Source organism: Pseudozyma flocculosa (assembly GCF_000417875.1).
Source record: "Pseudozyma flocculosa PF-1 unplaced genomic scaffold scaffold00010, whole genome shotgun sequence".
NCBI lineage: Eukaryota > Fungi > Basidiomycota > Ustilaginomycetes > Ustilaginales > Ustilaginaceae > Pseudozyma > Pseudozyma flocculosa.
In genome coordinates, this window is record NW_006920878.1 from 590,693 (window position 1) to 617,003 (window position 26,311).

The 26,311-nt window shown below is 65.0% G+C and overlaps 11 protein-coding genes across 11 annotated transcripts in view; 6 read left to right on the forward strand and 5 right to left on the reverse strand.

The window, feature by feature from the left end:
• Nucleotides 1–559: 559 nt before the first annotated feature.
• PFL1_03419 (uncharacterized protein) lies at nucleotides 560–932 on the reverse strand (the record flags this gene model as incomplete). Its single annotated transcript, XM_007880936.1, has 2 exons — nucleotides 560–731; nucleotides 844–932. 2 exons carry the CDS (start codon nucleotides 930–932, stop codon nucleotides 560–562), a joined length of 261 nt encoding a protein of 86 aa, XP_007879127.1.
• Nucleotides 933–3,162: 2,230 nt separating this feature from the next.
• PFL1_03420 (uncharacterized protein) lies at nucleotides 3,163–7,443 on the forward strand (the record flags this gene model as incomplete). The annotated part of the gene is made up of 1 exon (XM_007880937.1): nucleotides 3,163–7,443. The coding sequence occupies one exon, from the start codon at nucleotides 3,163–3,165 to the stop codon at nucleotides 7,441–7,443; it is 4,281 nt and encodes a 1,426-aa protein (XP_007879128.1).
• Nucleotides 7,444–8,270: 827 nt separating this feature from the next.
• PFL1_03421 (uncharacterized protein) lies at nucleotides 8,271–9,807 on the forward strand (the record flags this gene model as incomplete). The annotated part of the gene is made up of 4 exons (XM_007880938.1): nucleotides 8,271–8,273; nucleotides 8,855–8,991; nucleotides 9,108–9,258; nucleotides 9,727–9,807. 4 exons carry the CDS (start codon nucleotides 8,271–8,273, stop codon nucleotides 9,805–9,807), a joined length of 372 nt encoding a protein of 123 aa, XP_007879129.1.
• Nucleotides 9,808–11,080: 1,273 nt separating this feature from the next.
• Nucleotides 11,081–11,511, forward strand: PFL1_03422 (uncharacterized protein; the record flags this gene model as incomplete). The annotated part of the gene is made up of 2 exons (XM_007880939.1): nucleotides 11,081–11,369; nucleotides 11,456–11,511. 2 exons carry the CDS (start codon nucleotides 11,081–11,083, stop codon nucleotides 11,509–11,511), a joined length of 345 nt encoding a protein of 114 aa, XP_007879130.1.
• Nucleotides 11,512–11,620: 109 nt separating this feature from the next.
• PFL1_03423 (uncharacterized protein) lies at nucleotides 11,621–14,284 on the forward strand (the record flags this gene model as incomplete). The annotated part of the gene is made up of 13 exons (XM_007880940.1): nucleotides 11,621–11,638; nucleotides 11,731–11,753; nucleotides 11,836–11,969; nucleotides 12,059–12,197; nucleotides 12,263–12,449; nucleotides 12,646–12,692; nucleotides 12,787–12,872; nucleotides 12,998–13,007; nucleotides 13,089–13,119; nucleotides 13,289–13,558; nucleotides 13,653–13,696; nucleotides 13,801–13,997; nucleotides 14,112–14,284. 13 exons carry the CDS (start codon nucleotides 11,621–11,623, stop codon nucleotides 14,282–14,284), a joined length of 1,359 nt encoding a protein of 452 aa, XP_007879131.1.
• A 241-nt stretch (nucleotides 14,285–14,525) lies between these two features.
• On the reverse strand, nucleotides 14,526–15,225 carry PFL1_03424 (uncharacterized protein; the record flags this gene model as incomplete). Its single annotated transcript, XM_007880941.1, has 5 exons — nucleotides 14,526–14,538; nucleotides 14,649–14,653; nucleotides 14,782–14,805; nucleotides 14,935–15,008; nucleotides 15,129–15,225. The coding sequence occupies 5 exons, from the start codon at nucleotides 15,223–15,225 to the stop codon at nucleotides 14,526–14,528; spliced, it is 213 nt and encodes a 70-aa protein (XP_007879132.1).
• A 565-nt stretch (nucleotides 15,226–15,790) lies between these two features.
• PFL1_03425 (uncharacterized protein) lies at nucleotides 15,791–16,579 on the forward strand (the record flags this gene model as incomplete). Its single annotated transcript, XM_007880942.1, has 2 exons — nucleotides 15,791–16,180; nucleotides 16,340–16,579. The coding sequence occupies 2 exons, from the start codon at nucleotides 15,791–15,793 to the stop codon at nucleotides 16,577–16,579; spliced, it is 630 nt and encodes a 209-aa protein (XP_007879133.1).
• Nucleotides 16,580–16,926: 347 nt separating this feature from the next.
• Nucleotides 16,927–19,443, reverse strand: PFL1_03426 (uncharacterized protein; the record flags this gene model as incomplete). Its single annotated transcript, XM_007880943.1, has 3 exons — nucleotides 16,927–18,478; nucleotides 18,598–19,316; nucleotides 19,441–19,443. The coding sequence occupies 3 exons, from the start codon at nucleotides 19,441–19,443 to the stop codon at nucleotides 16,927–16,929; spliced, it is 2,274 nt and encodes a 757-aa protein (XP_007879134.1).
• Nucleotides 19,444–19,943: 500 nt separating this feature from the next.
• On the forward strand, nucleotides 19,944–22,208 carry PFL1_03427 (uncharacterized protein; the record flags this gene model as incomplete). Its single annotated transcript, XM_007880944.1, has 2 exons — nucleotides 19,944–21,655; nucleotides 21,791–22,208. 2 exons carry the CDS (start codon nucleotides 19,944–19,946, stop codon nucleotides 22,206–22,208), a joined length of 2,130 nt encoding a protein of 709 aa, XP_007879135.1.
• A 190-nt stretch (nucleotides 22,209–22,398) lies between these two features.
• PFL1_03428 (uncharacterized protein) lies at nucleotides 22,399–25,584 on the reverse strand (the record flags this gene model as incomplete). Its single annotated transcript, XM_007880945.1, has 2 exons — nucleotides 22,399–22,797; nucleotides 22,918–25,584. The coding sequence occupies 2 exons, from the start codon at nucleotides 25,582–25,584 to the stop codon at nucleotides 22,399–22,401; spliced, it is 3,066 nt and encodes a 1,021-aa protein (XP_007879136.1).
• Nucleotides 25,585–26,068: 484 nt separating this feature from the next.
• Nucleotides 26,069–26,311, reverse strand: part of PFL1_06867 (uncharacterized protein) — a gene marked incomplete at both ends in the record, with an annotated part of 4,129 nt that continues 3,886 nt past the window's right edge. Inside the window, one exon of the mRNA XM_007881029.1 lies at nucleotides 26,069–26,278. Within this exon, the coding sequence (XP_007879220.1) occupies nucleotides 26,069–26,278 (210 nt within the window). The remainder of the gene's footprint in view (nucleotides 26,279–26,311) is intronic.

The following is a 26,311-nucleotide window of genomic DNA, read 5'->3' on the forward strand; positions in this document are numbered from 1 at the left end:
AAGAAAGGACAAGAGGATCGGGAGAGAGGGAAGAGCATATACCGACCACTGCCTCCCTTCGACGTCCGGCCGCTTTGCAGCGAGATGGATGAAAACTCATATCGAGTCGCCGCCAGGTTCAAGTTTGCGCAGGCAGCAGAAGGAAGCCCCAGGGGACGAATCCCAAGGGACCCGGTCATTCATCTTGGTCCCAGCGAGCGCCGCAAATTCCCCACGGGTAAAGGGAACGGGTGACTCTAAAGCCAGGACCGTAAGGCCAAGAGGGGGGCCGGGACAGGGGAAAACGGAAAGCAGGCCGGAGCGACCAAGACCAAGAAGGACACCGGACAGCGAGCAGAAGGAGAGATCTTCCTCACTTAGACGGAGTAAGAGGGGTAGGAGGGCAAGCACAGTCTCTTGAACGGGCCGGAGCAGTGTAGCATGGATGGTATTGGTGCGGCTCGGTGGTCGGGCCGTCGATAGAAATACAGTTGCTGGGCTGGGTATCGTTGGTGAGGGCGGTGGGCGATGGACGATGGCGGTCGGTCGACGGGTTTGTGAGCGGGACGGAGGATCGGCCTCAGTCGTCGCTCTTGTGCGGGGGTGGACCGCAGGGCTGCAGCATGCGCTCGGTGAGCTCAAACTTGACCCTGGCCTTGGTCTCACCGTCGGCCACGGCCAGGTACGAGTGCAGCGGCGGGTGGCCCACGATCGAGGCGCTCGTGTCACGGTGCTGGTGCGTGATCCACTCGCTGAGGGGTCGAAGAGGAGAGCGGGCGAGCGAGTGAGGGCAGGCGCGGTCAGAGGGAGAACCTCGCACCCGGAACATCGCCGCAGGGGATCAGCCGACCAGGACCAACTCACTACTTCTCGGTGTCGGCGTTGATGGTGCCGGTGTAGCGGCTATGGAGATGCTCCAGCTGCGTGGCGGCCGTATAGCGGATGTCGGACATGGCGAAGGTCGGTGCTGAGAAGGGGGCGGCCAGAAGGCGTACCGGAGGAAGGGTGGGGAGAGGTGGAAGAAGAAGAAAAACTAGTGACGGGCGAAGAACGAGGCCGGCTCACAGCCCACAGAGAGAGCGGTGATCGCCTTCCGCTGCAACAGAGGTGGAAAAAAGGCAGGGCGGGCCCGTAGCTCGTCGACTCGGAACCGAGCAGCTGCGTGTCTCGAGCCAGGCGGGCGGCCCCCTGCCTGCTGCCGCCCCAAGACCAGCCCGGCATGGACCCTTTCGATCTGCCTGCTCCAAAATGGAAGGTGCGCCCACTGGATGGGAGCCAACCCCCTTGCCTCTGACCGTCACCCACCGCGCCACGGTCTGCTACAGGTCGCGATCCCCTCTTTGCTACCGCAGCTGGCTGCCAGACTTGGCCAGGTCAAGGCTCCAGCATGGCCAAGCCAGGCGCAGCACATCGACGCTTGCGCAACGCCCGTGACATGTCCCGTTCAACGGGCGGCCACTCCTGGACCCTTGCCACCTTGCTGCCTGCCAGGATGGTTCCGAGGGGGGACGGGGGCTCGCAGAGAGGTGTCCCTGGCACGGTAGGGACACCTCCTGCTCTCCGGGAGCGATTGACCCGGCGCCGAGTCTCTCGGGACGCACCATCGAGCGGACCGCAAGCTGGCCTCAGACCACCGTCTGGCCTGCATTGAAAAGCGCGGCGGCAACACATCGGGCGGCCACTCGGCGTCGACGAGACAGGTCGTGCACAGGAAGAGGCGGGCGGGCTGGCCGAGCACCCGGTGGCCGCAGCAGCGTCACTACCATCATCAGAGGTCGGCGAAGATGCACAGCACAGCACAGCACAGCACAGCACGTACGGCCGGCTTGCTCGGCGAGGGCGCAGCATCAACACCGAACACCGACCTTGCGCTTGCTGAAGGCATCGGCGATGGAATGCTCGGCACGGCGCGGCGAGGCGCGGCCGTCGTTTCTTGACAGCTGCAGTTCGGCATGGGCACGCCGAGCCCTGATCCCGAGGCAGGCTGAGATCCAAAAGCAGCAACAGCGGGAAAAGAACCAGCGGACCCCATACCGTACCGCCAGCGCGCTCGTCGCACGCCTCCGTCATGCCATACCAGCCTAGCTCAGCCACGCTCAGCCCGCGTCCTGCTGCGCTTTCCTTGTGCTCGGAGTTGCCCTCGGGCGCCGACGTTGGACGCTGAAGGCGCCGTCTCGCCGAGAGGGTGCGTGGTGCCGGCTCTCCCACACCCTCTCGTCACACTCTGTCTGGATTCTCTAAGCCTCGTCTTCGAAACCTTCTTGGCGGCGTCAGATGTGGCACGCCCCCTGCCCATCGGCCCCTTTTCCGAGGAGGATCGACGACCGACGCCTCCTGCCTCTCTGCCCCATTCCGCCCGAGGAGCCGACCATCGCAGTCCATCTGTCCGCTCTGTCCGTGCACCTACCGGATCGCACGCCGGAGTCGACCCGCACCGCGGCTGTCCCATGCAGTCGATTGCCACCGCAGGACGCGCCGGTTGAGCGCTGTACTGCACGTAGCTGCCGTCCAGCGCTGTGTAGCACCGCTCTGGTGCCTTGATCGTCTGCGACCGCCGCCGCCGCCCGCCCGCCCGCCTGAGCACATGCGAGAACCTCGTCAGCGCTTCGAGATCATCAATGCGGCCAGGTGTTAGGGCGTTCGGCCCCTCGGTGACCTCGCGCGGCCTCGCCATCATCGAGTGGCGCCCTGGCCGGGCAATCATGCTCCCCTGGCCTCCGCGTCTCCTGGTTGCAACGGCCCATTGTCCTCCCTCTCCTGTCCGCTCTCCCGGTCACAGCGTGGACGCCAAGACGAGTCTCTCGAGAACACCTTCGGCTTCGCCCTGGTCCGCCTGCTCAGCGAGATTCTCGTCGTCGAGGCCCGTCGTGGTTGCCATCTTCTGGCTTCTCACCACCATCCTCCACTGTACTCGACGTGTTCACCCATCCCTTCCCCATCCCCCGTCCCCTTTCGCATCTCTCCTTCTCGTCCATCCACGTCTTCAGAGTGTCCTTGAGTCTCAAACAGCATCGCCGATCCGCTTCGACACGGCAACCGCGCGTCTAGATCGCCTACTTTCGCGCCCCTGCCGACTACCTCCGCTACGGACCACGACCTCATCACATTCGTTTACCGCTCTTCAGTCTTGCTCTCTTGATTCCACCCTCTTTCCTCTCACTCTTTGCCCGTTTCTCGATCGCCATGGACCACAACGAACCCGACGGCTCGACAATACAGCGTCGAGCCGATACCGCTGTTGCTGCTGGGCCGACCCTGTCCACCACCTCGATAGCTCTATGCGCCGCCGGCGCCGTTTGCCTCCTACTGGCGGTCGGCGCGGCAGGTTACGCCTACCGCAGGTATCGGCGATCAAGAGCGTCGTCGAACACCTTCAAGGCCAAGATCAGCGAGCCCGAGCTCAGGGCTGCTCCAAAGCACGCGCTCGTCGGGCCCTCGATCCTCATCAAGTCGCCCACCGACTTTGGACGCGTCTCGTCCTCGAAACCATCAACGCCCGACTCCGCCATCGACGCGGCGCTCGGTCTGAACCAGAAGGGCAACAGGTTTACCGCCTCCGACGATGACTGGCTCGGAACGCGCGGTGGTGCTGCCGCCGTCGCGGCTCAAAATGCTGCCGTTCCTGGTCCGTCCAGGCCACCACGCGCCAAGGTGGCCCGCACCGCCGGACCGCGAGCACCTTCCTCCTCGCCTCCGGCAACTGGAAGCGGCGCTGCCAAGTCAGGGCGAGGCGCGGTGCCATCGCTTCTGATCCGCAGCCTCGGGGATCTACCACAGACGCAAACAACCCTGCAGGCCGGGCCCACCGTTCCTCTGGACGAAGCGCCAACAGGCTCGGCCAGCCTGAAAGCGCCCGACGCCGGCACCAGCAACGACGAAGACGACGATGTGTCCCTCACGCCGATCCTGAACCTCGACTTCACCTTTTCCGAGGATGGCAAGGGGGACACGTCGGCCGTGGCCCTCGAGGACCAGCTCGACTTTGAGATCGAACGGACGCGCTGGATGTCGAGTGCGCTCTCGACTGCGTACGAGGGGCGGATGTCGATCAAGTCTTCCTCTCGCGCCCCTTCCCGCACCTCGATGGCTTCCGCGAGCCCGCCGAAACCGGTGCCGCGGGAGCTGCCGCCTTTGACGCCGACCAGGAGCCGGGCACAGTCGGTGGCGCGTTCCGATGCCACGGGCGCGGATAGCAAGCCGGCCAGCATCTACTACAGCGCTTCCTCTGCGTCGGGCTCGCTCGCGTCTTCGCAGTCGGCCAAGTCGAACAAGGCTTTCACAGCGATCGCCATGCCCGACCTGCCCACTCAGCCCCCGAACCAGCCAGCCTTCGGGTCTGGCGCTTCCACCGGCAGCGGGTTTCTGCCTGCCCCCACCTTCCGACCGCTCAGCCTGGGTCTTGCTTTTGGCAAGAGCACGTCTCAGACCTCGCTCGGCTCTGCCGTGTTTGGCAACATGTCCGGCCTCTGGGCCGAACGGTCGGACGACGCCAACACGAGCGCGAGCGATCTCGAGTCTGGCCTGTCGGAATCGCATGCAATGAGCCGGGACTGGTCGAGCGGTGGCTTCTCGCACACCTCATCCAACACCAGCCTCGGGTCCGACGCCCAGAACACGAGCATCGCCAAGGCCACGGTCGTCCCCGCTGCTTCGCTTCCGCCGCTCCCACCGTTCCCGCGTCATCTCAAGAAGCCCGTCGATGTCAAGGCCGTCTCGCCCTCGAACAGCCCGGCGAGCAAGCTGGCAGTTCTCCCGTCTCCCTCGCAGGCACCTGCGCCCGAGATCCAGCCAACGTCCGCCCCCGCGCCGGCACCTGTTGCCGAGCCGGTGTCTGAGTCGAGCCTCGAGCGAGAGGCCGAGCCTGCCACCGAGCTGACCGCCGAGCCCATCGCTCCGGCTTTCACCCCGATGCGAAAGCGCGCCTCGACCTTTGGCTCGTCCGGAGAGCTGTCGGCCATTCTGCGCAAGGATCAGCTGGCGACGTCCTCTGTGGCGCCGGCTGTGCCCTCGACCGCGGAGGCCCCATCGACCGGGTCGTTGCAGATCAACACTGTCCACGCCAATGCGAGCGCCATCTCGCTGCCCATGGCCCTCTCTGAGGCCAAGCAGGCTCTACTGCGAGCCGGACCGCAGCTGCCCTTCATGAGCCCCTACCACCATGCCGTCTTCCCGGACCCGCCCTCGCACACCGGCCGGCGTTCGCTCGACGACCAGGGCCGCATCCCGCTGCAGGTCCAGCTGGCGGCAATGGCGAGCCCGGTCCTCGCAGGATCGCCCAAGCCGAAGTTCAGCGAAAGTCTCAAGGCGCGCCTCAGCCTCAGCCGCAAGTCGCTGTCCGGCTCCCCTATCCTTGGTGGACCCAAGGAGGGCTCGCCGCGCCTACCTCAGCTCGACCAGTCGCCCAAGCCCTCGAGTGCTGGTGTGCCCTTCCCGTCCTCTCAGGGCAGGGCCGACGTCGCCTCGTCGCCCACCCTCACTGGATTTTTCCGCCCGCTTCGTTCCCTGTCGCGGCCATCGACAGCGGAAGAGAAGCAGCGCATCGCCCGCAGCCCGCTGTCCAGCAGCGACCCTCTTCCGGCCACGTCGGTCGCCCAAGCGGTTGCGATCGTCGTCGCGGAGGCGGCGAGCATCAAGTCGCCCGCATCGGACGGCAAGGGCCCCGTCAGGTCCGAAGCGGGCGACCACGTCTCGCCCATCATGCAGCCTGGACGGTGGGCCGAAGGCGTTCCCCAGTCCCTCGCCGACGACAACCTGACGCCGCGCCGTCCGCCTCGGCCAGAGCTGCACCGCATCGACCTCAGCGCCCTCAAGGGACTTCCGCTTTCGACGTCGACGTCGAGCACGGCCACCACGTCGCCTCTCGACGAGATCGAGGCGCGCATCTCGATGCACATCGATGGGCCCGTCAAGACCGACGAGACGGAGGTGCCCACGCGAACCAACTTCGACTGCGAGAACATCGCCATGGAGGTCGTCGACGAGGAGCGCAACGCTGTGCACTCGCGCAGCGCCTCTGAGGTCTCGCTGGGCACCGCGCCCAGCTCGGTGCGCATGAGCGTCGCCAGCTCGGTCGCCGCCAGTGCGGCCGAGACAATGAGCATCGTCAGCAGCTGTGCCACCGACTCGGTCAGCGGCGAGTTTGACGAGTCAGCGGCTGCCTCGCGCCGCGCCAAGCTCCTGGCGAGCGTCAAGCAGAACCTGGCAAAGGACCTGGCAAAGGACCGCGAGGCCACCCAAACGGCGCTCTCCAGCAACGCCCTGCACGACATGTCGGCCAGCCTGTCGGACGAACCCAACAACTTCGGCCTTGGCCTTTACAGCGCTGAGCCCGAGGAGGAGGAGGGGGCGGCCGAGGTCGAGGTCGAGGAGGACGGAGACGTCTCAGCCTCGGCGACGGCGCTTGGCGGCCAGCCGCACCGAGGCCCGCGCTCCCTGCTCCTGTCCCGAGGCAGCCAGCACAAGCCGCTGGCGCTCAACCTCGTCGATAGGCACGCCAAGCTCGAACACGACGCCATGGCACCGCTGACGCCGCCCTACACGCCAATCCACAGCCACATGCTGCCGGCGGGCGGCGCTGTCCAGAGGCACTTCGAGTCGACCGCGACTGCGGCTGCGGCTGCGGCTGCAGCTCAGCAGACCGGTCGCCGCAAGCTCGAGCTCGTCTCTTCGATCGGCGCAGGTGCCCGGCCCGGCGTGGTGCCCACCGGACGATCGCGCTCCCACGCCGACATCGCCGCCGCCAAGGACGCCTTCGCTGGGCCCAGGACGACGGGCACGCGGCTGAGTCCTCTGACGGGCAGCCCCTCGACGCCGTCGCTGCCGACGTTTGCGAGCGGCACCGACACCCCTTTGCTGCACGCCGGCTACGGCACGGGCAGTGCCAAGCTGAGGCCGCTCAGTCTTGCGTCGTCGTCGACGGTGGTGGGCGGCGGCGCGGCCAACAGCTCCGAGGCCGGGACTCCCATCCTTCGCAAGCTGGCCGAACGGGCCGCCTTTTCGCCCGCGCTCAACACCGCCTCGGCGCTCTCGTCGCCCAACCCGAGCTACGTGGGCCGACCGAGCCTCGACCGCGCCAGCCGCCGCTTCTCGAGGTGCGGTCCGCCTGCCAAAGGTGGGGTTCTGCCCACAGTCAACTCCTCCGGCGCTCTGCAGACGGGTCGCGCCTACCATGCCGAGATTGCCTCGTCGACCAGCAAGGACTCGATGCTGATGTCGTCGTCCAACAACTCGTTTGCCTCGCTGTCCAACGGGACCTGCACCTCGAGCCCGGCGCGGCCGTCGTTCAAGAGCCTGTACGGCGGCGTCGGTGCGGCCGAGGCCATCCGCCCGCCTTCGCTGGTGGCGACGCGCCGTGCTCCCCAGCCGCCGATGGGCGATGCCATCGCCGAGGTGCGCACGTCGAGCGACGAGGTCCTCGCCGACGTCCTCAACCACGTCGACCTCGCCAGCGCCATCGGCATCTGAGCCTGCCCTGCCTGCCGGCGCCCAGCAATCCTTCATCCGACTCTTACTCGCTCCGCCCCGTTCCTTGACACCATGCGCTGTATCATCTCGCCGCACGCTTCTATCCGACCCAGTCCCTCATTGTACACCGTCCCGCGTCCACCCTGCTCTTGCCACCGGTACCTCGCTCCCCCCAGGATCTCCTTGATCCCTGCCCTACGCCGTCACTCTTGTCAGTCGCCCACCCTCGAGGTCCGGGCAGCGCCCTGGTGCGCTCACGCTCTCTCTCTCTCTCCGCCGTCGTCCGCCCCTATAGCCTCTTCCGAGCCTCGCTGTATTTCTAAAGCCAAGGTTGCTCTCACCGCCTTCTACGCGTGCCAAGAATGTGTGATCCATCGATGCTTGGCCACAGACCTGCATGAGCGGGTAGAATGCCGCTGAGCAAGGCGGAGAGGGAGACTGGGCTGCATCGCACGACGTCGCCGCTGGTGGGCGGACCACACTCTGTCGCTTAGAGTCACGTGCCTAGGGAAAAATTGGAGAAGGCCTCGGCCGAAATTTTCAGGAGAAGCGGGGCCCGGAAGGGCACGCTCGCTTCCGAACCTGCACGCACGCTCGTCGAGCGGGCTCAAGGCCAAATCCTGGCTCGGCGAGAGCAGCCAGCGTGGGCGTGGGCTGGGCCAGGGCCTCGGCGACCGAGGCAGGCAGGCAAGCAGGCAGGCGATCAGCGCTGGGCTGGCAGGGGCGGGCGGGCGAGAGGGGCTGCAGAAGCTTTCTGCTCACCATCGCCACCACCCCGCTCCATCCCCCCCCTCAAGCAACACCCCCTCCCGTACAACATCGCAACAATGGTAAGTCGCGCAGCCGCTCGCGAGCTCCAGGACGACATTCGACATCTCCTCGACCGATCCGACAATCGACGACGGCGGCGTGCCGACCATTCCAGCGACCATCGACTCTGCATCGACCGACCCGACCCGACCCGACCCGACCGTCCGACTGCTCGACCCGACAATGCGACCGAGCGATGCGGAGGAACTACACCGCGATTGCTGCTGCTGAAGAGGAGCAGCCCTGGCGTCGTAATGCCGGATCGTACGGGCCTTGGTGAAGGTGCAGGCTGGGATACGATTGGCGTTCAGATGGGAGATTTGGGTTCTCGCCGGGCGCACTCCTTCTGGCTCGCTATTTGGCAGTGCGGCGACAACGACGACAGCCCCGGTCGCACCAGGCTCTACCTTTCCGGCTCTGCACCAAGCCTCGCCGACACAGCACCTTCACCGACTTGCGCCCCCTCCTACTCCCGCAGCACCCGGGATCGTCCCGCGTATCCGTATCTCCCGCATCCGCATCGAGAGAACCAACGTCTGACCGCCAACCTGCTTCGCCTTGATTCTTTCGACGGCGAACCCTGCACTCCGCCTCCTGACAGGCTAAGGTCAAGGCATTCGAGCTCCAGTCCAAGTCCAAGGCGGACCTAACCAGCCAGCTCGAGGAGCTCAAGACTGAGCTCCTGCAGCTCCGCGTCCAGAAGGTCGCCGGCGGCAACTCGAGCAAGCTCACCAAGATGTGAGTAGAGATGCGCCGCAGCACCGCATCGCCGTGTTGCCTTGGCACTCGACGCTGATAAAGCCCATCTCCTCTCGCTCTGCATGTCGCCGCATCTTCCTACGCGATCCCGACAGCAACACTGTCCGCAAGAACATCGCCCGCGTCCTCACTGTCATCAACCAGAAGCAGCGCGCCAACCTCCGCGAGTTCTACAAGGGCAAGAAGCACATCCCGCTCGACCTCCGTGCCAAGAAGACCCGCGCCATCCGAAGGAAGCTCACCAAGGTACGGATCCTCGCACGCGCGCGCGTTGACTCACTCTGCTGCCGACTCTGCTGCCGTCGCACGGATGCTGGCGGTCGACCTCTGCCGCCTCATGAGAGCCATTCGGAAAGATGACATGGGTCAGGGACGGCTGGGACGGGATGGATTCGGTGAAATAGGTCCGGTCAAGCCGACCGGGCAGGGAGCGGATCGCACACGCAGCGAGGAGCGTTCGAGCCCGCACATTGGAGGGATGGGACCCCGCCGTCATCCGTGGCATCACGCTGGAGGTCTGGTGGCACCGCGGACCTGCTTCACAGCACGGCAGGCATGGGCCGGACTGCCCTGGAGGACTTCTCTCGCGACCAGGAGGGCATTCGGCGACCGTCAGCAGAGTCTGCGCGGCCGCAGACGTCGCTCCAACACACTTCGAACACGACATGCTGACGCTTTTTCGCACCTTGCCTTCTTCACCCCGCTCCCACACAGCACGAGGCCAAGGCCGTCACTGAGCGCCAGCACAAGAAGAACATCCACTTCGGCAACCGCAAGTTTGTCCTCAAGGCATAAATGCGCTGAAGCCATCGCTCGACCACTTGTTCTCGGGATCCCAAGGGGACGGCTGGAAGGATGAGACGGTTTCGCGCCGTCGGTTGGAGGGGCCTGGCAGGAGGCGATGGGCCCAAAGCTGGCGCACGGGAAAAGGCGGCACGAGGGTAGCAGCCCCTCGTGTCGATCTGCCTTGCTCTGCGCCTCGGTGTCGTCGATGGGCGTGGGTGTTGCGGCGTCGGGGATCTCGTTTCGGGCCTTGGGTTTCTAGTGCAGGACCTGGGCCGACGAGGCGAGGACTCTGATCCGCGAGTCGCTCGGCAGGTGCCTCTCCGTGCGCCGTCCGAGCAGCAGCGGGCGTAGACTTGATGGGCGACTCCCATCACATTCGGGCGGCGAATGATCCGAGGCAGGCCTACGTCTAGCCTCGGTCCTTTGCCGTCTCATATGCTAGGCTTTACTCTCTCTCTCTCTTGTCCAGGGAGGCCTCATCTTGTCTTGCCCGCCATCGCCGCCATCCTCGACTTTGCCACCAAAAAAAATTGTACTCTTCCTCTGCTTCGAAGACGGCTGCCTGCGCATTCTTCCGGGGCTCACCGTTCTCGAAATCCACACAACCCTACAGCATGCATGCACAGATCCCTACTGCTTCGTGACGGCATCGATGAGAGCAAACTGACGGGCTCCTGCCAGACGAGTGGGGCCGGACGAGGGCCGAGGCTGCGCCGGATGTGCCGACCCGCTGGCAGGCCAAGCACGCAAGGTGGCTGCCCGGCCCACGCGCTTGAGCCAAAAGGTTGGGCGCCGACGCTGAGCCGAGCTTGCCTTCTTGCCATCACACACCTTTCTCGAGCCCTGCAATGACATCGGCAACACCGCGCTACCATCATCACCTTTCGGGCACTCCGTCCGGCGGGGAGGGACGGTCCGAAACAGCGATGTGAATGATATGGCTGGCGACGCCCAACACCAGCCAGGTGTCGGGCATCCCGGGACAGAGACCCCACCAAGCCGGAGCATCATCATGCCTCCTTTCGGGACCATCCGAGCGCGGATGGCTGGCAGCTGAACCAGCAGAGGTCTCTTCCGCTCCGCTGATGCCGGCAACGAGACGCTCGACTCGACCCGCCGAGCCAGAGTATAAGGGCAGGGGGATGCCCCTCGCCCCTCGATGTCCCGTCCGCAGCGTCTCATTCCCCATCTCGCCTTCTTGCGCTCTCCCATTTCGTCCGCACAACGAGCCGATAGAGGGTTCTGCTCCATCTTTCTCCCGGAAAGCCTCGCCCCGATCACGATGGTGGCCGCCTCCAAGGCGCTTGCGACTGGGCGCAGAGCGGCCAAGGTCAAAAAGGTCCGGATCGCCCCAGAGGCGCTCCAGAAGAAGCAGATCGTGCTCCAGGAGCACGACCACGTCCATGCAGACGCATCACCCAAGGCCGACGGGCAGAAGTATGCGACTCTGCTGAGCGACACGGCTGATCAAGGACAGCTGCAAAAGGCACTGGCGAGGGAGGGCCACCGCGTCGAGGACATTGCGGGTGCCGTGGCGATCCTGTCGACGTCCCGAGGTGGCCGAGCGCAAAGTGAGCAGCCTCGGTGGTCGTTCCCTCGCCGCTTTCCAACTCTCGATGCTGACGAAAAGGAAGAGACCCTCATCCGCAACGGGCAGTCCTTCGCCTCGACTGCTACCACCGAATGGTGGTCGGTCGCTTCGAGCAGTGGTAGCTGTCGACCCGCGCAAGAATTTCCTCGGCCCTCTTGTGCAAGATCGCCACCTGACTCCTCTGCCGCTATCGCTCTTGCACCCAACGCCAGCGACTACGTGCTGCCCGAGATGAGCGTCTCGAGCATCGTACGTCTTTCGACCGACGGCAGCTCCGGCTGCGCTAGTCGCACCATACTGATCCCCTTGCATCTATTCGTGCCATGGCGTCGATCGTCTAGCACTTTGTCCTCTTCGCCTACCAGTGAGGACCGCTCTGCGCAGCCGCGCGCCCATCGCGAGATGGTCAGGGCGTCTGATCGCGCCTGCCTGCTTCTGCATGCCAGGACCGACTCGGGAGAGATCTTTGTCAGCTGCGAAGACAAGTCGACCAACGGCCTCGTGTGGAACGGCTCTCGCATCCGCAACACCAGCGTGCTGCTCAGCGATGGCGACCAGATCCAGGTGCCTGGCTCCCAGAGTGAGTACCGTCTCCGTGTCGTGGCGCAAGTGCAGCTGCGACGGCCGGCTGACTTGATCGTCCATGCCCGTGCTTTGGCGATGCCGCAGCCTTCGTCTTCACTCAGATGACCGGCTACTCACGGGAGTCCAACACCCGCAAGCGGGTGCGTACGGCGACGGCGGCTCGTGGGTCTGGCACGGGCGGCGAGCTCACCACTGATCCGAGCTTCCACCCGTCGCCGATCGAGTAGGCAGTTGAAGGCTACAGGGTATCAACACGAGTTCTCGGAACGTGGGTACTTGGACGCGCAGGTCTCGCGACGGCACCTTCAGCGCGTTGATCGCGGCCGACAAGATCTGCATCGTCAACAGTGGTTCCTTTGGCAAGGTCTACCTGGCCTACGACGAGGTTGCTCGACGGCAAGTCGCATGCAAGGTGCAGAGCAAGACGGCGGGGAACAAGGACAAGACGGGCATGGATCTGAAATGGGAGATTGAGGTGAGCTGTCCAGGGAGAGGACGTGCTCTGATGCGGCTCGAGGTGGAAGCTGATCAAGCATCGCCACCTCTCCGGCCGTTTGCGAGGCCCGATCCAGATCTTGAAGAGGGTCTCGCATGTGAGGACCGCCTGAGTCCCCCCATAGCCCGGGCGATCACAGTTCAGGAGCTGATCAGTGGACCGCCAGATCGAGCAGCCCAACATCAATGACCTGTACGACGTCTTTGACGACGGGCAGAGCATGTGAGAGCGCCTCTGGGCCTTGTGGGGCGCTTGGGCATGGTGGATAGCGGGAGCTGACAGCTCAAAAGAATCCACCGACACGGCCCGCCCACAGGCACCTCTTCTTGCAGCTCGTCGTGGGTGGCGATCTCTTCGAGTACATCGTGCGCCAGCGCCATCTGCCAGACGACGTGGCCAAGTGTACGTGGGGCACCGCGACCCATCGAATTGGTTCTCTCGACGGTCCCAAGTAAGCTTTGAGTTGACGCAGAGGCGTGAGCTGGCTCTCCCCATCTGTCGCCAGTCATCGTCTACCAACTCACGAGGGCTCTCACCGTGAGTTGGCCTCTCAGGGCCGCGACCAGGTCGAAATGTTGGTGTCGTAGCTGACCTGCCGTCTCTGTGCTCCCGACGCAGTACCTGCATTCGAACGGCATCGCTCATCGAGGTGAGTCAAAGCGCCGCACTCAACGCCAACGACAGGGAGGACGCAGCTGATCTGTGGCCCGCCTCGTCCATCTCTGCAGACATCAAGGCAAGTCGCTGCTCCTCCGGCTCCTTGCGCCGGGCTGGCATCCGCTGATACTCGACACGGAAAACGCCTGAATGGACCGCAGCCCGAAAACATCCTGCTGGTCCGAGGCGGCACCGTGATGCCGCACGTCTTGCTTGGCGACTTTGGCCTCGCCTACGATGCGGCCGCACGGGATGCCGGCCAGGACGAACAGGAGCCGATTGACCCAGAGGGTGTCAATGGCACGGGCGTGAGCGTCGGAAAGGCCCACGGCACCTTCTGCAGGACCAGGTCGCACGTCGGCACGCCGTCGTACCTGGCACGCGAGGCGCTCCTCTCGCGCTACACGGGCGAGCCGTACGACGCCTTCAAGGTGAGCAGGTCGTCCGGGAAGGCGGAGTCATCCGAGTTTGCTGGCGTGGGCATGAGACTGATGCGCGTCGCTCCCTCTCATCTCTTCTGTCAAGATGGACTCCTGGAGCCTCGGCGTGATGCTCTTCTTCATGCTACAGTAGGTGGGCGGCGCCGTGCGGGCAGAAGGGCATCCTCTGCAATCCCCCACCCGTGACGAGGACTGACGAGTGCGCCCACGCCGACCCACCGCGCCGAGCACAGCGGGATGCATCCGTTCGACTACGGCAGCGCCGAGCCGATGATTGTGACCAAGTCGCTGATCGAGCGCCAGCTCATCCTCGACGGCGAGGTTGAGCTACCGCCCGGGCACCGTCACGACGACATTCTGGCTGAGCAAGCCAGCCACCCGAGCGCCCCTCTGATCCAGCGGATCCTACGCCTCGAGCTCTTCTGGCCGCGTGAGTCGCAAGCCGCGAGCGCCCTTCACAATTCGATTTTCCCCGTCCGGGCGCCGAACGACCATCAGCGCTGACGGCCACGTACGCTGGCGACACCCTGATTCCGCATCCCAGCACTGGCAGACGGCGAGCGGATTAGCGAGATGGCGCAGAAGCTCATCGTCGAGCTGCTGAACCTCGTGCCCGAAGAGCGGCGGTCGGTGACGAGCATAGTCGAGTCCGAGTGGGTCGCCAGCGAGGCCGAGGAGCTCAAGTCGGCCTACGACAGAATCGTCCAGGCACCGTGAGCTGGGGCGGCATGCGAGGCCTCGTGTGCTGTCGGTCGGGGTTTGGCCTGAGTCAGGGACGGCGGTCGCAGAAGGCCCTGATGGTTTCACCGTGATTTGCCCGAGGAAGCGCAGAAGGAGGGTTGCCGGAGCCGGAGAGGTAGTACAAGATGGGGCGAAGGTGGCCAGGCAAGGAGAGGCTGCGGCGCGCCAGCTCTTCGAGGTCGGATGCGGACGGGACACTGCAGGTTCTTTGTCAAGTTTACGCTCCACCACTGTGCGGACGGACAGGGCCAAGGGATAGAGAGAACGGGATACGTTAGCAAGCCATGGGGCCGAGCGCACGACAGCTGCCCGGCGCGGCGACGGCGCAAGGCGTACTCACACAAGCTGTTCGGCGCGAGATCGGGAATGGCGAGGACAGGAAGCACGGCAATGGCAGACGATGAAAGGTCAGCTTCTCGCTTGGTCCGACGACTGTCTGTCCTCCTTACGAGACAGCGGGTGGAGATGCTCACGATCGAGTGAATGGGGATGTGGATCTGCGACGCGAAAGGGGGAGAGGCAGCGCAGTATGAGAGGGAACAGACGAGCAAGGTAAGAGGCTGGACGGCAACGAAGAGAGAAGGGAGCTGGAGCGGCGCGGCGGACGACATCGTGACGAGACTTACGAGCTTGACAAAGTACCCAATGAATCCCATGACGACGAAGCCCATGCCGACGGCCCTGCAGATCTGGATGTACTCTGCGCCGAGGCGAGGCGAGGCGATTCGAGGAGCGCGAGTGGCGGGGGGAGAGAACGTGTGAGCATCGCATTGCGAGGTGCCGCTGCTCGGCTCGAGACGGAGGGAAGAGGGGTGCTCACCCTTCTTGTTGGGCTTGGTACACCTGGTCATGAACTGGGTGCCCTCGCGGATGAAAGACTGGGGGATATCGACAATCTCCTTGATCTTGTCAGACATGTTGGGCAAGGCAAGGCGGGCGGATTTGCGACAGAGATGCAGCGCGTGACGAGGAGTAGGGTGGTGGCGAGTGAAAGGACACGGGGCGGAGGTAGGGTGAAGGTGAGAGGAGAGAAAGAGAGAGAGAGAGGATGGGGAGGCACGGGTCGGTGCCCCGCACACACCGGCCGGCCTTGGCTTCCAGCGTGGCGGCGGCGGCGGCGGCAGCAGCGGCGGTGGCCTGCTTGCTGGCTTTGGCCTTGTGGCCGCCGAGAAGGTCTGGAAACGGGCTCGACCTGCCAGCACGAGCCCTCTCCCAGCCTTAGCCTCAGCGCCAGCCCAGCCAGCTGGGCGGCGGGGCGCACCGCATCCGGGCGAGAGAAGACGCGCTCCTGCCCCGCCGGAGCTTTTTTGGGCGGGCCGCGAAGAAAACCCTACCCTCGCTCCTCGCTCTACCATCGTCGCCGTCGTCGCCGTTGTCACCATCATCACCAACCCGAACCGCTACCCATCTCCATCTTTCCTGTGCCGCCGCTCAGCACCGTCAATCACACCACGCACGCACTCGCACGGACCGACGCCCACCATGTTCTCCGCCCGCCTTCCCGCGCTGCTGCGCACCACACCCGCACGAAGCCTCACCGCGTCGTACCCGCACCTCGCCCCATTCAGCTCCACCTCCTCGTCCTCCTCGTCATCCTCCTCTTCGACCACACCCGCCGCCAGCAATGCGGCACCACACTCTGCGCAGAGCGAGATTGCGAGCAACGCCGACGCGGCGAGCATGACGATGGGCGACGAGGAGGCATTGGCGGCGACGGCGGCGGCGGCGGGCGAGGGGGCAAGAGCGGTGCAGCACCCGTACTTTGTGCCGCGCATCGGCAAGACGGGCGACTCGCTCCCCGTCTACACCGATATCCGCAACGGCGGGACGCGCGTGCTCACAGAGATCCGAAAGGTGCAGGGCGATGTCGAGGTGAGTCTTCTTGTCGGCCCGTTGCGCTGCGTGGCGCAGTGCTGCCTCCCGGCGTTGCCTTGCGTGGTCCTGCATCCATGCTGAACCTGCCCCTCCCTCCTCCTACCTACTCGCCATGCCTTGTCGCCCACACGACCGGCTTCACCCCACCCCCCCAAGGCGCTACGCAAGGACCTCCTGGCCAACCTACATCTGTTCGCCCTCGAAAACGCCACCCCTTTCGAGACCGCCAAGAAGCCCATCAAGCCAAGGGCGGGGAGGAAGAGCGGCCCACAGCCCGGCCACCCCACCGCCGCCGTGCCCGTCCAGGTCTCCAAGGTCGACGCGGCGGGAAAGCTCGTCGTCAAGGGAAACAAGGTCCGCGAGGTCAAGGCCTTCCTCGAGGCAAAGGGCTTCTAGAGACGCCGCTCCTCACGCGGGGTTGAGTCGGGACGCGAAGCAGGGGATGACGGAATTGGAGCGAGTTGGAGAATGGCAGGGTCGAGATCGGCCTGTTTGGCGACGCCTCACGTTCGACTGCACTCGACACGACATCGAGATGCGGCTATCACACACCCCACAGCTGGCACAGCGTACACGCATGGTCAAAGCGGGAATTGGGCCACCATACCGACTGGCACGGCGCAGGTCAGGGTTTGATTGAGACGAAGGACTACCGCTAACCTTCGCGCCCGGCCGATTCGACACGGGTCCCAGGGATAAGGTAGCAACAAGGAGACAGGCAGGACGGGCCGATATGGGCGCACTCAGTCGAACCCGGCACCGCTCCTCTGCTTCTTGCGCTTGTTGGCCTTGTGGTGCTTCTTGCCCGCCTTGGCAGCCATCAGGTTGGCCGTCGTCGCCTCTGGGCCGACGCTGGTGCCGTCGTTGGCAATCTTGCCTCGGATCGCATCGACGCCCCCCATGCCCTTGCGGCCCTGGATGTTGGGCCGGGAGCTGGCAAAGGCGTCGAAAAAGGCCGAGTCGAGGGCGAGCGACTTTGCGCTCGGCCGCGCCGTCGGCGTGGCACGGTTGCGCGTCGCAGCGGCCGCAATCATGGCGTCGAGGTCCGCCTCGTCGAGATCGTCGAGATCGACGTCGTCCCCGAACTGACCCTGCAGCCGCTCTTCGGCCGCAGCCGCGTTGCCGCCGCCGCCGCCGGCCTTTGCGGCCTCCTGGCGTCGCGCGGCGAGCGCGGCGCGGATGCGTTGCCGCTGCGCTGCGTTGAACTCGTCGCCGTCAAGGCCGGGCGGCGGGTGGTTGTAGAGCAACTTTGCGTTGACGTAGTCCTTGAGGACATAGCGCACCGCGCGCGACTCGTCGGCGCCACTCTGGCCCTGGCGCGTGTAGCCTCTGGCGATGGCGTACGAGTGGAGCATCTCCAGGCCGGTCGGCACGCCGGTGCCGCCCTCTTCCTCGGGCAGCGTGTCGATGCGGATGCCGTAGGTGGCCTCGATGATGTCCTTGGGGATCCGCTTGGCGACCAGCTCGGCGGGCGCGGTAAACTCGCGCATCTGGTCGATGGGCAGCACGCCGTCGGTCACGAGCTCGGCCGAGGTGGTGGCGAACTGCGGGAAGACGAGACCGGGGCAGTCGCACAGCACCGTCTCGGGCGACAGGTGGATGGTCTGGAAGTGCTTGGTCTTTCCGGGCGTCGCCGAGACCGATACCTTCTTTTCGCCGAGCAGAGCGTTGATTGTCGAAGACTTGCCGACGTTGGGGTAGCCCACCAGACCGACGACGAGCTTGCTGGGTGCGGGCGCTCCCTCGATGGCGAAATCCTCGAGCGGCGGGGCGCACGCCATGAACAGCTCCTCGAGCTCGAGGACGTTAAGCACGCGGCACGGGTCCGTGCTCGGCTCCAGGTCGGTGGCGGCGGTGGAGAGGGCGGCATCGACGGCGTCGTCCTGGCCGTGCTGCTGCTCCGAGACGAGGGCGTCCTTGACGGGCTGCCCTCGTCGCGCATCGAGCCGGTCGGCGGCCTCTTGACCGACGAGCGGCTTGGCGTCCCGGGTACCGAGGTCGACTGCCTGTGTCGCATTCGCGAGCTGCTCGTCGACGTCGTTCGACCCATTCTCCTGTCCCTCCCCCTCGTACCCGTCGTCATCCTCGCCGTCCGCCTCTTCCTCGTCCTCTTCGTCCTCGTCCTCGTCCTCACCCTGCTGCTTCTTCCGCTCCGCTTCCTCAGCGGCTAGCGCGGCCTCGTCGGCCAATCTCTGCTCCTCTTCGGCGCGAGCGGCCTGCAGCGCAGCGGCGTTGAGCGCGCTGAAGAAGGCATACTGAATCCCTTGCGCGTCAAAGTACTTGGCCCACTCGCGTCTGAGAAAGAGCGGAAGACGATGAGAGGGGATGTGACGGGCATTGGGCGGCTCGAACGTCAGCATCGGCACTTTGGCGATGTAGCAGAGGCGGTCGAACGAAAGAATGTCGGCACTCACCTCTGCTGGTCGTCGAGCAGGTCGGCCTTGTTGATGAGGAGGAGGTTTCTCCGCTTTCCCCTTTCGCCGTTTGCCTCGTCGACGTAGCCCTGTCCCTCGGACGTGGCGATGTTGAGTCCCTGGACGTACTTTTCGAGGTCCTCGCAGCGGAAGCGGAGCGGGTTTCTGGCGTCGACGATCTGGACGACGAGGTGGGAGCGCTCAATGACGCGCCAGAGCTGCCTCCACACCTCGATGTTGCGCTCGAAGGGCGTGAGGACTAGTCCGACGCCCTCCTGGAGCTCGGCGAGTCCTCTGCGCCACTCGAGGAAGGAGTCCTTTTCCTTCCTCTCGAGCTGTGCGCGGGTGGTGGCCGAGGTCCAGGCGGGCCTGCGGGGCACGCGGAGGCGTTCCTTGTTGAGTGCCTGCTTTGCGAGGACCTCGCGCTCCTCCTGTCCGGTGAGGAGGTAGGGGTTGTGCCTCCTGCGGTCCTTTGAGGGCGCGGAGATGACGGTAACGTTTCTGCGCTCTGCGGTAAAGTCTGCGTCTGCGAGCTGTGCGGTGTTGAGGAACTCTTCGAGGTCGCCCTCGTGGGTGACGGAGCGGAGGTTGGAGGTGGAGCCGTAGTTGTTGATGTCGGTGGTGTGGAACTCGGACGAGTTCTTGGACTGGGCGTCCTTGACCTTTCGATTTGCCAGGGCACGACCGAGGCCGACTTTGTTCTTGGACTGAGGCAGCGGCTGCGGAGAGGGTGGAACAGAGAGGGAATCGACGCAAGAGGAAGTGGACGAGGGGCCCGCATCAGCAGCTGCGTCGCCGAGGCAGCCAGCACGGGGAGAAGGGGGTGCGGTCGAAGACGCTTACCATGATGGAGCTGCTCCTGCCGTTGCCGTGCGAGGTGGTAGGGTGACGGGTTGTTGGTGGTGGTGGTGGTGGTGGGAGAGGTGGCGGTGGCGAAGTGGTCCTAGCTCGCTGGCTGAGAACAGGCAGGTGGCAGGCTCAGGCTAGGCTAGGCTGGCCCAGGGTGGTTAAGGCCGGCTGCTCGCCTGCAAGTTTTCTTCTTGACCTCACCCTGACCCTGCAATACAAACCCGGTGAAGGGTGCAATACAGATTCGCCGCCTCCACAGCCCGCCAGCCGCCCCGAACTGTATTGGATTTTTTCCCCCACGCCGGCTGCCCGTTTGTATTCGGATTTTTTGCAGCCTCTCTGGCACACCCAACCTTGTCGTCCCGGACCCCGCCTGCTTGCTCCCTTCTTCTTCCATCCCGGCCTCCCTCGTCCCACTCCTCCTCCCCGCCTCTCTCAACGCTGCACACAAGGTCGGCTTCGTCTCCAGCCACCGGCAACGCCGTCCGTGGCCCAACATGGACCCCACTCTCAAGCTCATGACCCTCATCAACGTCAGCGCCGCCAGACCCGGCAAACGCCAGAAGCTCGCCACCTCGCACTACAACAAAATCACCAGCAGAGCCGCAGTCGCTTCCACCACCCTCTCGCAGAGCACAAAGCCGAATCGCGACTCACTACCTGCTCCCAGCTCAGACGATGCCGAGCTCGCACACTCCGCCACGCCCAAGCTCGTAGGCGCCGACGATGCCGATTCTTCCGACGACGACGACGACGACGACGAGCGGGGTGACGGCCAGCACGACGGCCAGGGACAGCAACGGAAAGGCGATGGGGCGGCCGCAACAAAGGGCAAGGCTCCCGTAGACGCCTTTCAGGCCCACTTTGGCTCGCTAGGCCCGCATGCCCAGGCCGTCGAGAAGCTGCCCGCCGAAAACGCAGAGCTCTCCTGGACCAACTCGCGCCAAAAGCTGGGCCCGCTCGGCGACGTCGTAGTCTCTCGCCCGCAGCTCGACGGCCTGGACAGCCAGAATGCGGAGCTGGTCGGCCACCCGCAGGCAAAGGTGCTCGAGTCGTTTCAGCACTACATCGAGAAGCGCTACCCGACCGGCATCACGCCGCTCCAGACGACGCTGGCCAACAAGCTGGCGAGCTACATCGACGTCGCCCATACCGAGGTCGACCTCGACGAGCGGGCGCAGCTGCGCGAGACCATCGCCATGCACGCCATGAGCCACGTGACAAAGACGCGCCGGAGGATCCTCAAGAACAACGAGCGGCTGGCCAAGCTCGCCTCGGCCGACGACGGCGCCGCCGCCTCGCTGACGGCCGACGTGCGCGACCAGGGCTTCACACGGCCCAAAGTGCTGGTGCTGCTGCCCTTCCGCAACTCGGCAAAGGAGTGGGTGCGGCTGCTGCAGAGCTTCTCGCTGTGCTCCCAGGTCGACAACAAGTCGCGCTTCGAGTCCGACTTTTCGCTGCCCGAGGGCACCGTCGACAAGCTGGCCGACGCCTCGGCCTACTCGCGCTTCCCGCGCGACCACGTCGAGACGTTCCGCGGCAACATTGACGACAGCTTCAAGCTCGGCCTCAAGGTGACGCGCAAGAGCCTCAAGCTCTACAGCCCCTTTTACGACAGCGACGTCATCGTCGCCAGCCCGCTCGGCCTGCGCCTCATCATTGAAAAGGAGCGCGACGCCGACTTCCTCTCGTCGATCGAGATGCTCGTGGTCGACCAGCTCGACGTCATGGCCATGCAGAACTGGGACCACCTCCAGTTTGTCCTGGGCCACCTCAACCAGATCCCCAAGCAGGCGCGCGAGACGGACTTTTCGCGCGTCAAGCAGTGGTACCTCGACGGGCGGGCGCCCCTGTTCCGGCAGACGGTGCTGCTGTCGGGCTACGACTTCCCAGAGCTGCGTGCGCTGTACGCAAAGGAGCTGCGCAATGTGGCGGGCAAGCTGCGCACCGTGCGCACCCACGCCGAGGGCACCATGGCGCTGACGCGCCCGGGCATCCGGCAGGTGTTTACGCGCTTCGACTGCGTCAACCTGCACTCCGAGGCCGACCTGCGCTTCCAGCACTTTACCACCAAGACCTACCCGCAGCTACAGAAGAGCGCCGTGTCGTCGAGCCATACGCTCGTCTTTGTGCCGAGCTACTTTGACTTTGTGCGCCTCGACGACTGGCTGCGCAAGCAGAAGGGCGCCAGCTACGCCGCCATCTCCGAGTGAGTCGTCGGCGTCGTCGTCGCTAAGCCACGTTGCCGAGGCTGGGCCTGTTGCTGACCCACCGTGTACCCCTCCTCCCTTCCACCTGCTGCCGCCGTCGCCGTCGCCGCTCCTCCCCAACCCAACCCGTCCAGGTACTCTACGAACCGCGAGATTCTGCGAGCGCGAGAATCCTTTTTCTCGGGGCGCAAGGCGATGCTGCTCATCACGGAGCGCTTCCACTTCTACCGGCGCTACTTTATCCGGGGCGCAAAGACGCTCGTCTTCTACGACCTGCCCGACCACGCCGCCTTTTTTGCCGAGGTGCTCCAGTTTCCGTTTACGCGGAAAAACACGATTTTCCTCGAGGAAAAGGCCAAGGCTGGCAGGGCTGGAAAGAGAGGTGCTGGAGACGAGGGCGACGAGGAGGAGGAGGAGGAGACGGATCCGAGCGAGGTGTCGGTCCATGTCGTCTTTTCGCGCTATGGCTTCATGAAGCTCGAGAGGATCGTGGGCGCCCAGGAGGCGAGGAGGATGGTCGAGGGTCAGAAGGCTACCTGGCGCTTCGTCTAGGTTCGAGTTCCAGGCCCCCCCTTCTTCCTGTCGAGGGGACGGGCGAGCGTCGATGGTTTTCGGCAATGGATGAAAGAACATATCCCCCCTCGAAGACGCGCAGTCCCTGCTCCCCTCTACCCGGGAGCGTGTCAAAACAAGATGGCGTGGTCCCGCGTGCCTCAACCGATTTTCCCGCCGAGCGGGACGGCTACAGCGGTGCGTTATCGACGAGGGCCTTCCAGCGCGCCCACACGTCAGGACTGACGAGGTGGTGCGGTACGAGTTCGAGGACCCTCTGCGCCGCTTCTGCTCCGCCTACGCCAAAGCCTTTGGCGCGGACGACGAGGGGCCAGAGGACGCGACCGAGCAGGTCGTCGATGAGGCCCAGCAGCTCTGTCCTCGCGCCGTGCCAGCCGGGAGAGACGTGGCGCGACCAGGAGACGAGGTTGGTGAGCAGCGTCGTAATGAGGCGGCGTACGAAACCCGTCAGCGCCGCCGGCGTCGAGGGGTGGATCGAGGGCGCCGCTAGGCCCGGTGGACCGGCCATGCTCTCCACGAGGGCGGTCGTGTGTTGGCGGAACAGACCGAGGTAGCTCGTAATGAGCGTCTGTTCGTGTGTCGTTCGGTCGGTCGCGAGGGACAGGGACAGGGACGAAAAGACGGTCGAGTGAGCACTTCGTCGTCGACGCCGGGCAGGGCGGTCGGAGCGGGCTCCGCGACAACTCACCTGGAAACGGACGCCCGCCTTGTCGACCACGTATGACGCCTCCTGCACACCCCTCAGCACCGCCTGCGTCTGCTTTTTATCCCAGGGATCGTACGCCGCCCGCTCCGCCAGCGTCGTGAGGCGCGGCAGCACCACGTTCTGCACGATCGTCAAGAGGATCTCATCGTCGCCTCCCGCCGCTTCGCCTTCGGGCGCCGCGACGTCGTCGTCGTCGTGGTGCGACGGCTCGGCGTAGACGATGGCTTCCCGGTGCCATCGATAGTGCTCGAGCCCCGCCCCGCCCTTTGAAGATGAAGACGACGACGAGGGCAGCAGAGGATCGGAGAGCGCCATTTCGAGACGCGCGTAGAACTCCCAGATCGACGCGATGGCCAGGCCGCCCCAGGCCTGAGCGTACTCGAGCGGATACCGGCGTCGCCACTCGGAAAAGCGCGATACGACGCTGCGCGGATGCAGACTTGGCTCCGACGACGGCGACGACGCGGGCAGCCGAGCGGCGACGTCGAGATACTCCGGCGCCTTGACGTCCGAGAGCGCCGAAGAGAGGCGGTCCGAGAGGGCGCGCCATGCCACCTCGAATGCGGCCGCATCCGAGGCCGAAAGCTCGTCGGCGTCGACCTGGGCCATCAGCGCCGCATCGCTCTGTCGTTGCAACCGCACGGCCGAGTTAAAGTCGCCGTCTTCCATCGGCGATGGCTCCAACTGCAGATCGTCGGTTTGCTGCTGCTCGGTCTGCTGCTGCTGCTGTCGCTGCTGGTCGTCTGGTTCGCCCGTCTTGGGCAGTGGGGGTAGGACCGACGAGGAGGGCACGCCCCAGAAGAGGGCCAGCTCGTCCTCCATCCTCTTGGCTCTCGCCCTCTGCACCAGTCTCGTCCGCTCGACGAGCATGTCGACATAGTCTCGCTCCACGTCGTCGATCCGCGGCGCCTTGGCCTCCATGAACCCGGCGAGGCTCGTGACGAACTGCTCCAGCTCGCGGAACCAGCTCTCCTTTTCCTCGGCCTCGACGACTTCTTCCTTGTTCTCCTTCTCGCCCTGGAGGAGCGCCTCGAGCCCTTTGTCGGCATCCTCGACGACGGTGGCGTGCGCCTCGGCGCTTTCCTCGAGCTCCCTCATCTTCCTCGCCAGCCGCGCAGACGCCGACGTCATGGTTGGCAGCGGCGCCGTCAGCGGGATCTCGGCCGGGCGGTAGGGCGACTTTTCCCGGTGTTCTTGCTGCTTTTGCTTGATGCCGGGCATCTCGGTCCGGCGCAGCTGAGCACGCTCCCACTCCTCCTCGTCCTCGTCAACCTCGTGGTCGTCGGCGAGGCCGGCATAGTCGCTCCGGCCGTCGGTGAGCGCCTCCTGCATCTCGCGCCTCTGCTGCAGCTTGTACTCTTGCTCGGCCTTCTTGCCAATCGGGATCCTCTCGGTGGCGCCCGTGTACTCGGCGTACTCTTCCTCGCCATCGCCGTACTCGTCCTCCTCGCGCTGCAGCCGCGACTCTGGGTGGGGTCCCTGGTAGTCGTCGCCTGAGGCCTTCGATGAAGCCTCGCCAAACAGCCTCATGGCCCGTGACGACGAGGCCTTGCCCCCGCCACCGAGCGAGATGAAGTCGTCGCCCGCGCCGAAGCCGCCTCCATTCCTCTCGAGGAGCTCCTTGCGCATCCTGGCACGCTTCTCCTTGGCGGCACGGATGACGCTCTCGCTCGGGATGCCATCGTGTGCAAAGTCGGCGCTGAACTTGGTCCTGGCAAGCGATTGGTCGTCGTCGGCGTCATCGTAGTCGCGTGGTGCGGCATCGGCTCCGTCGTCGTCTATCTGCATGGCCATGGGATCTCGCACCTCGAAATTGGTAAAGGCGGCCGATCCGCCAGGTCTGGAGGACAGTGAAGGGGTAGAGGCCTTGAGCTCTGCGAGGTAGGATGAGGAGTAGGATGCCTGCGAAGTCGGTGTCGCGCCATTGGCGTCTGGAGGCTCGGCGGTAATCGAAGCTTGGTCGAGCGAGAGCGTGTTGGGTGCGACGAGGCGCTGCTTGACCCCTTCCCGCTCCTTCTTTCTCGCCTCTTTGCCCCTAGAGGCCAGCTGGGAGCGTCGGATCTCGAAGCCGGGCTCCGATCCTTGTTGGTCCTCTGCTTGCTCTTCGCCATCCAGCGCAGCGAAGCTGATCTTCTTGCGACCCGAAGTCGTCGCCACCGCCGCCGCAGCAGCCGTTCTTGACAAGGACGAGGAGGACGAGGTGGATGCCGTGGTGCTGCCGCCGCCTATCCGATTGGCAGCGCGATTGCGGGAGCGAAACACGACCGAGGAGGAGGCGAGATCCTCATCGTCTGCCGCTGGTGCATCGCGCCGAGCTGCGGGCGTCGACGTGCCCGGCTGAGGGCGGGAAGCGGTGTCGTCGTCGTTGTCCAAGTCTAGCGAGATGGCGCCTACGCGGCGGCGCGCCGGAGGGATGCTGGTTGCCGCGGCATTGCCGGATGTCGATGCCGGAACGCTGCTGGTGCTTGCCTCTGCGGATTTATCTGCCGCTGTGGCTGCGGTCGAGGAAGGGTCGCCGCTGAATGCGCTGCTCTTTGTGCGCAAGCCAGCGCCGCGCGGACGGGAGCGTTTGACAAACGAGGTCTCGAGGGGCTGTGTGTGCTGCTGCTGCTGTTGCTGTTGGTGGTCGTCGTCCGAGTCCAGGTTCATGTTGGTGATGATGTGAGAGGCGTGATGCTGCTGCTGCGATTGTGCCTGACAGGGACCGACGACGGCGGTCAGAGATGGCTGCGGGTTGGTTTGATGGTGGTGGACGAGAGGCAGGCAGAGGGCCTCGCAGTCGGGTCTGTCTGGAAGAAGCCGACCAACGAGCCAACGAGGGCCGAGGCCAGAAAACTCCACTTTGTGGCCGGTGCGGTGCTCGCGTAGGCGCCGCCCGGCGAGCGCAACGGCTCAGCTCTCGTCGTCTGTTCCACGATCCGTCGCTGAATGAAATTATAACCATCTCTCCCGCTCGACGACGCAGCGACGGCGATCAAACCAACGTCGATGCAATAATGTTACGCTGCTGTTACAATGGAAGACGATACCAGTACAATGGGTGACCCAACAGAATGGAATCAGGGAGGCCAAGGACGTGACGTGGCCTGGTCTGATCTGGCCTGGTCTGTCCCGTCCCCCCCCGCGCAGCCGATCACGACGACGGCTTCGATAGCTTCTTGAGCTTCAGCTTCAACCCACCTCCGCCACCCGACGACGACGGCGGGCTCTGCGCCGACCCGCTGGCCGCTGGCGAGCTAGCATCGCCGCCCGCCATCATCCCGCCATAGCCACCCGCTGCAGCTGTCGCCGCCCCAGCCCCACTCCCTCCTCCTCCGCCACCGCCGCCACCACCGCCGGGCGTCTGCACCATCGGCGAAGGCGGGATCGACGACAT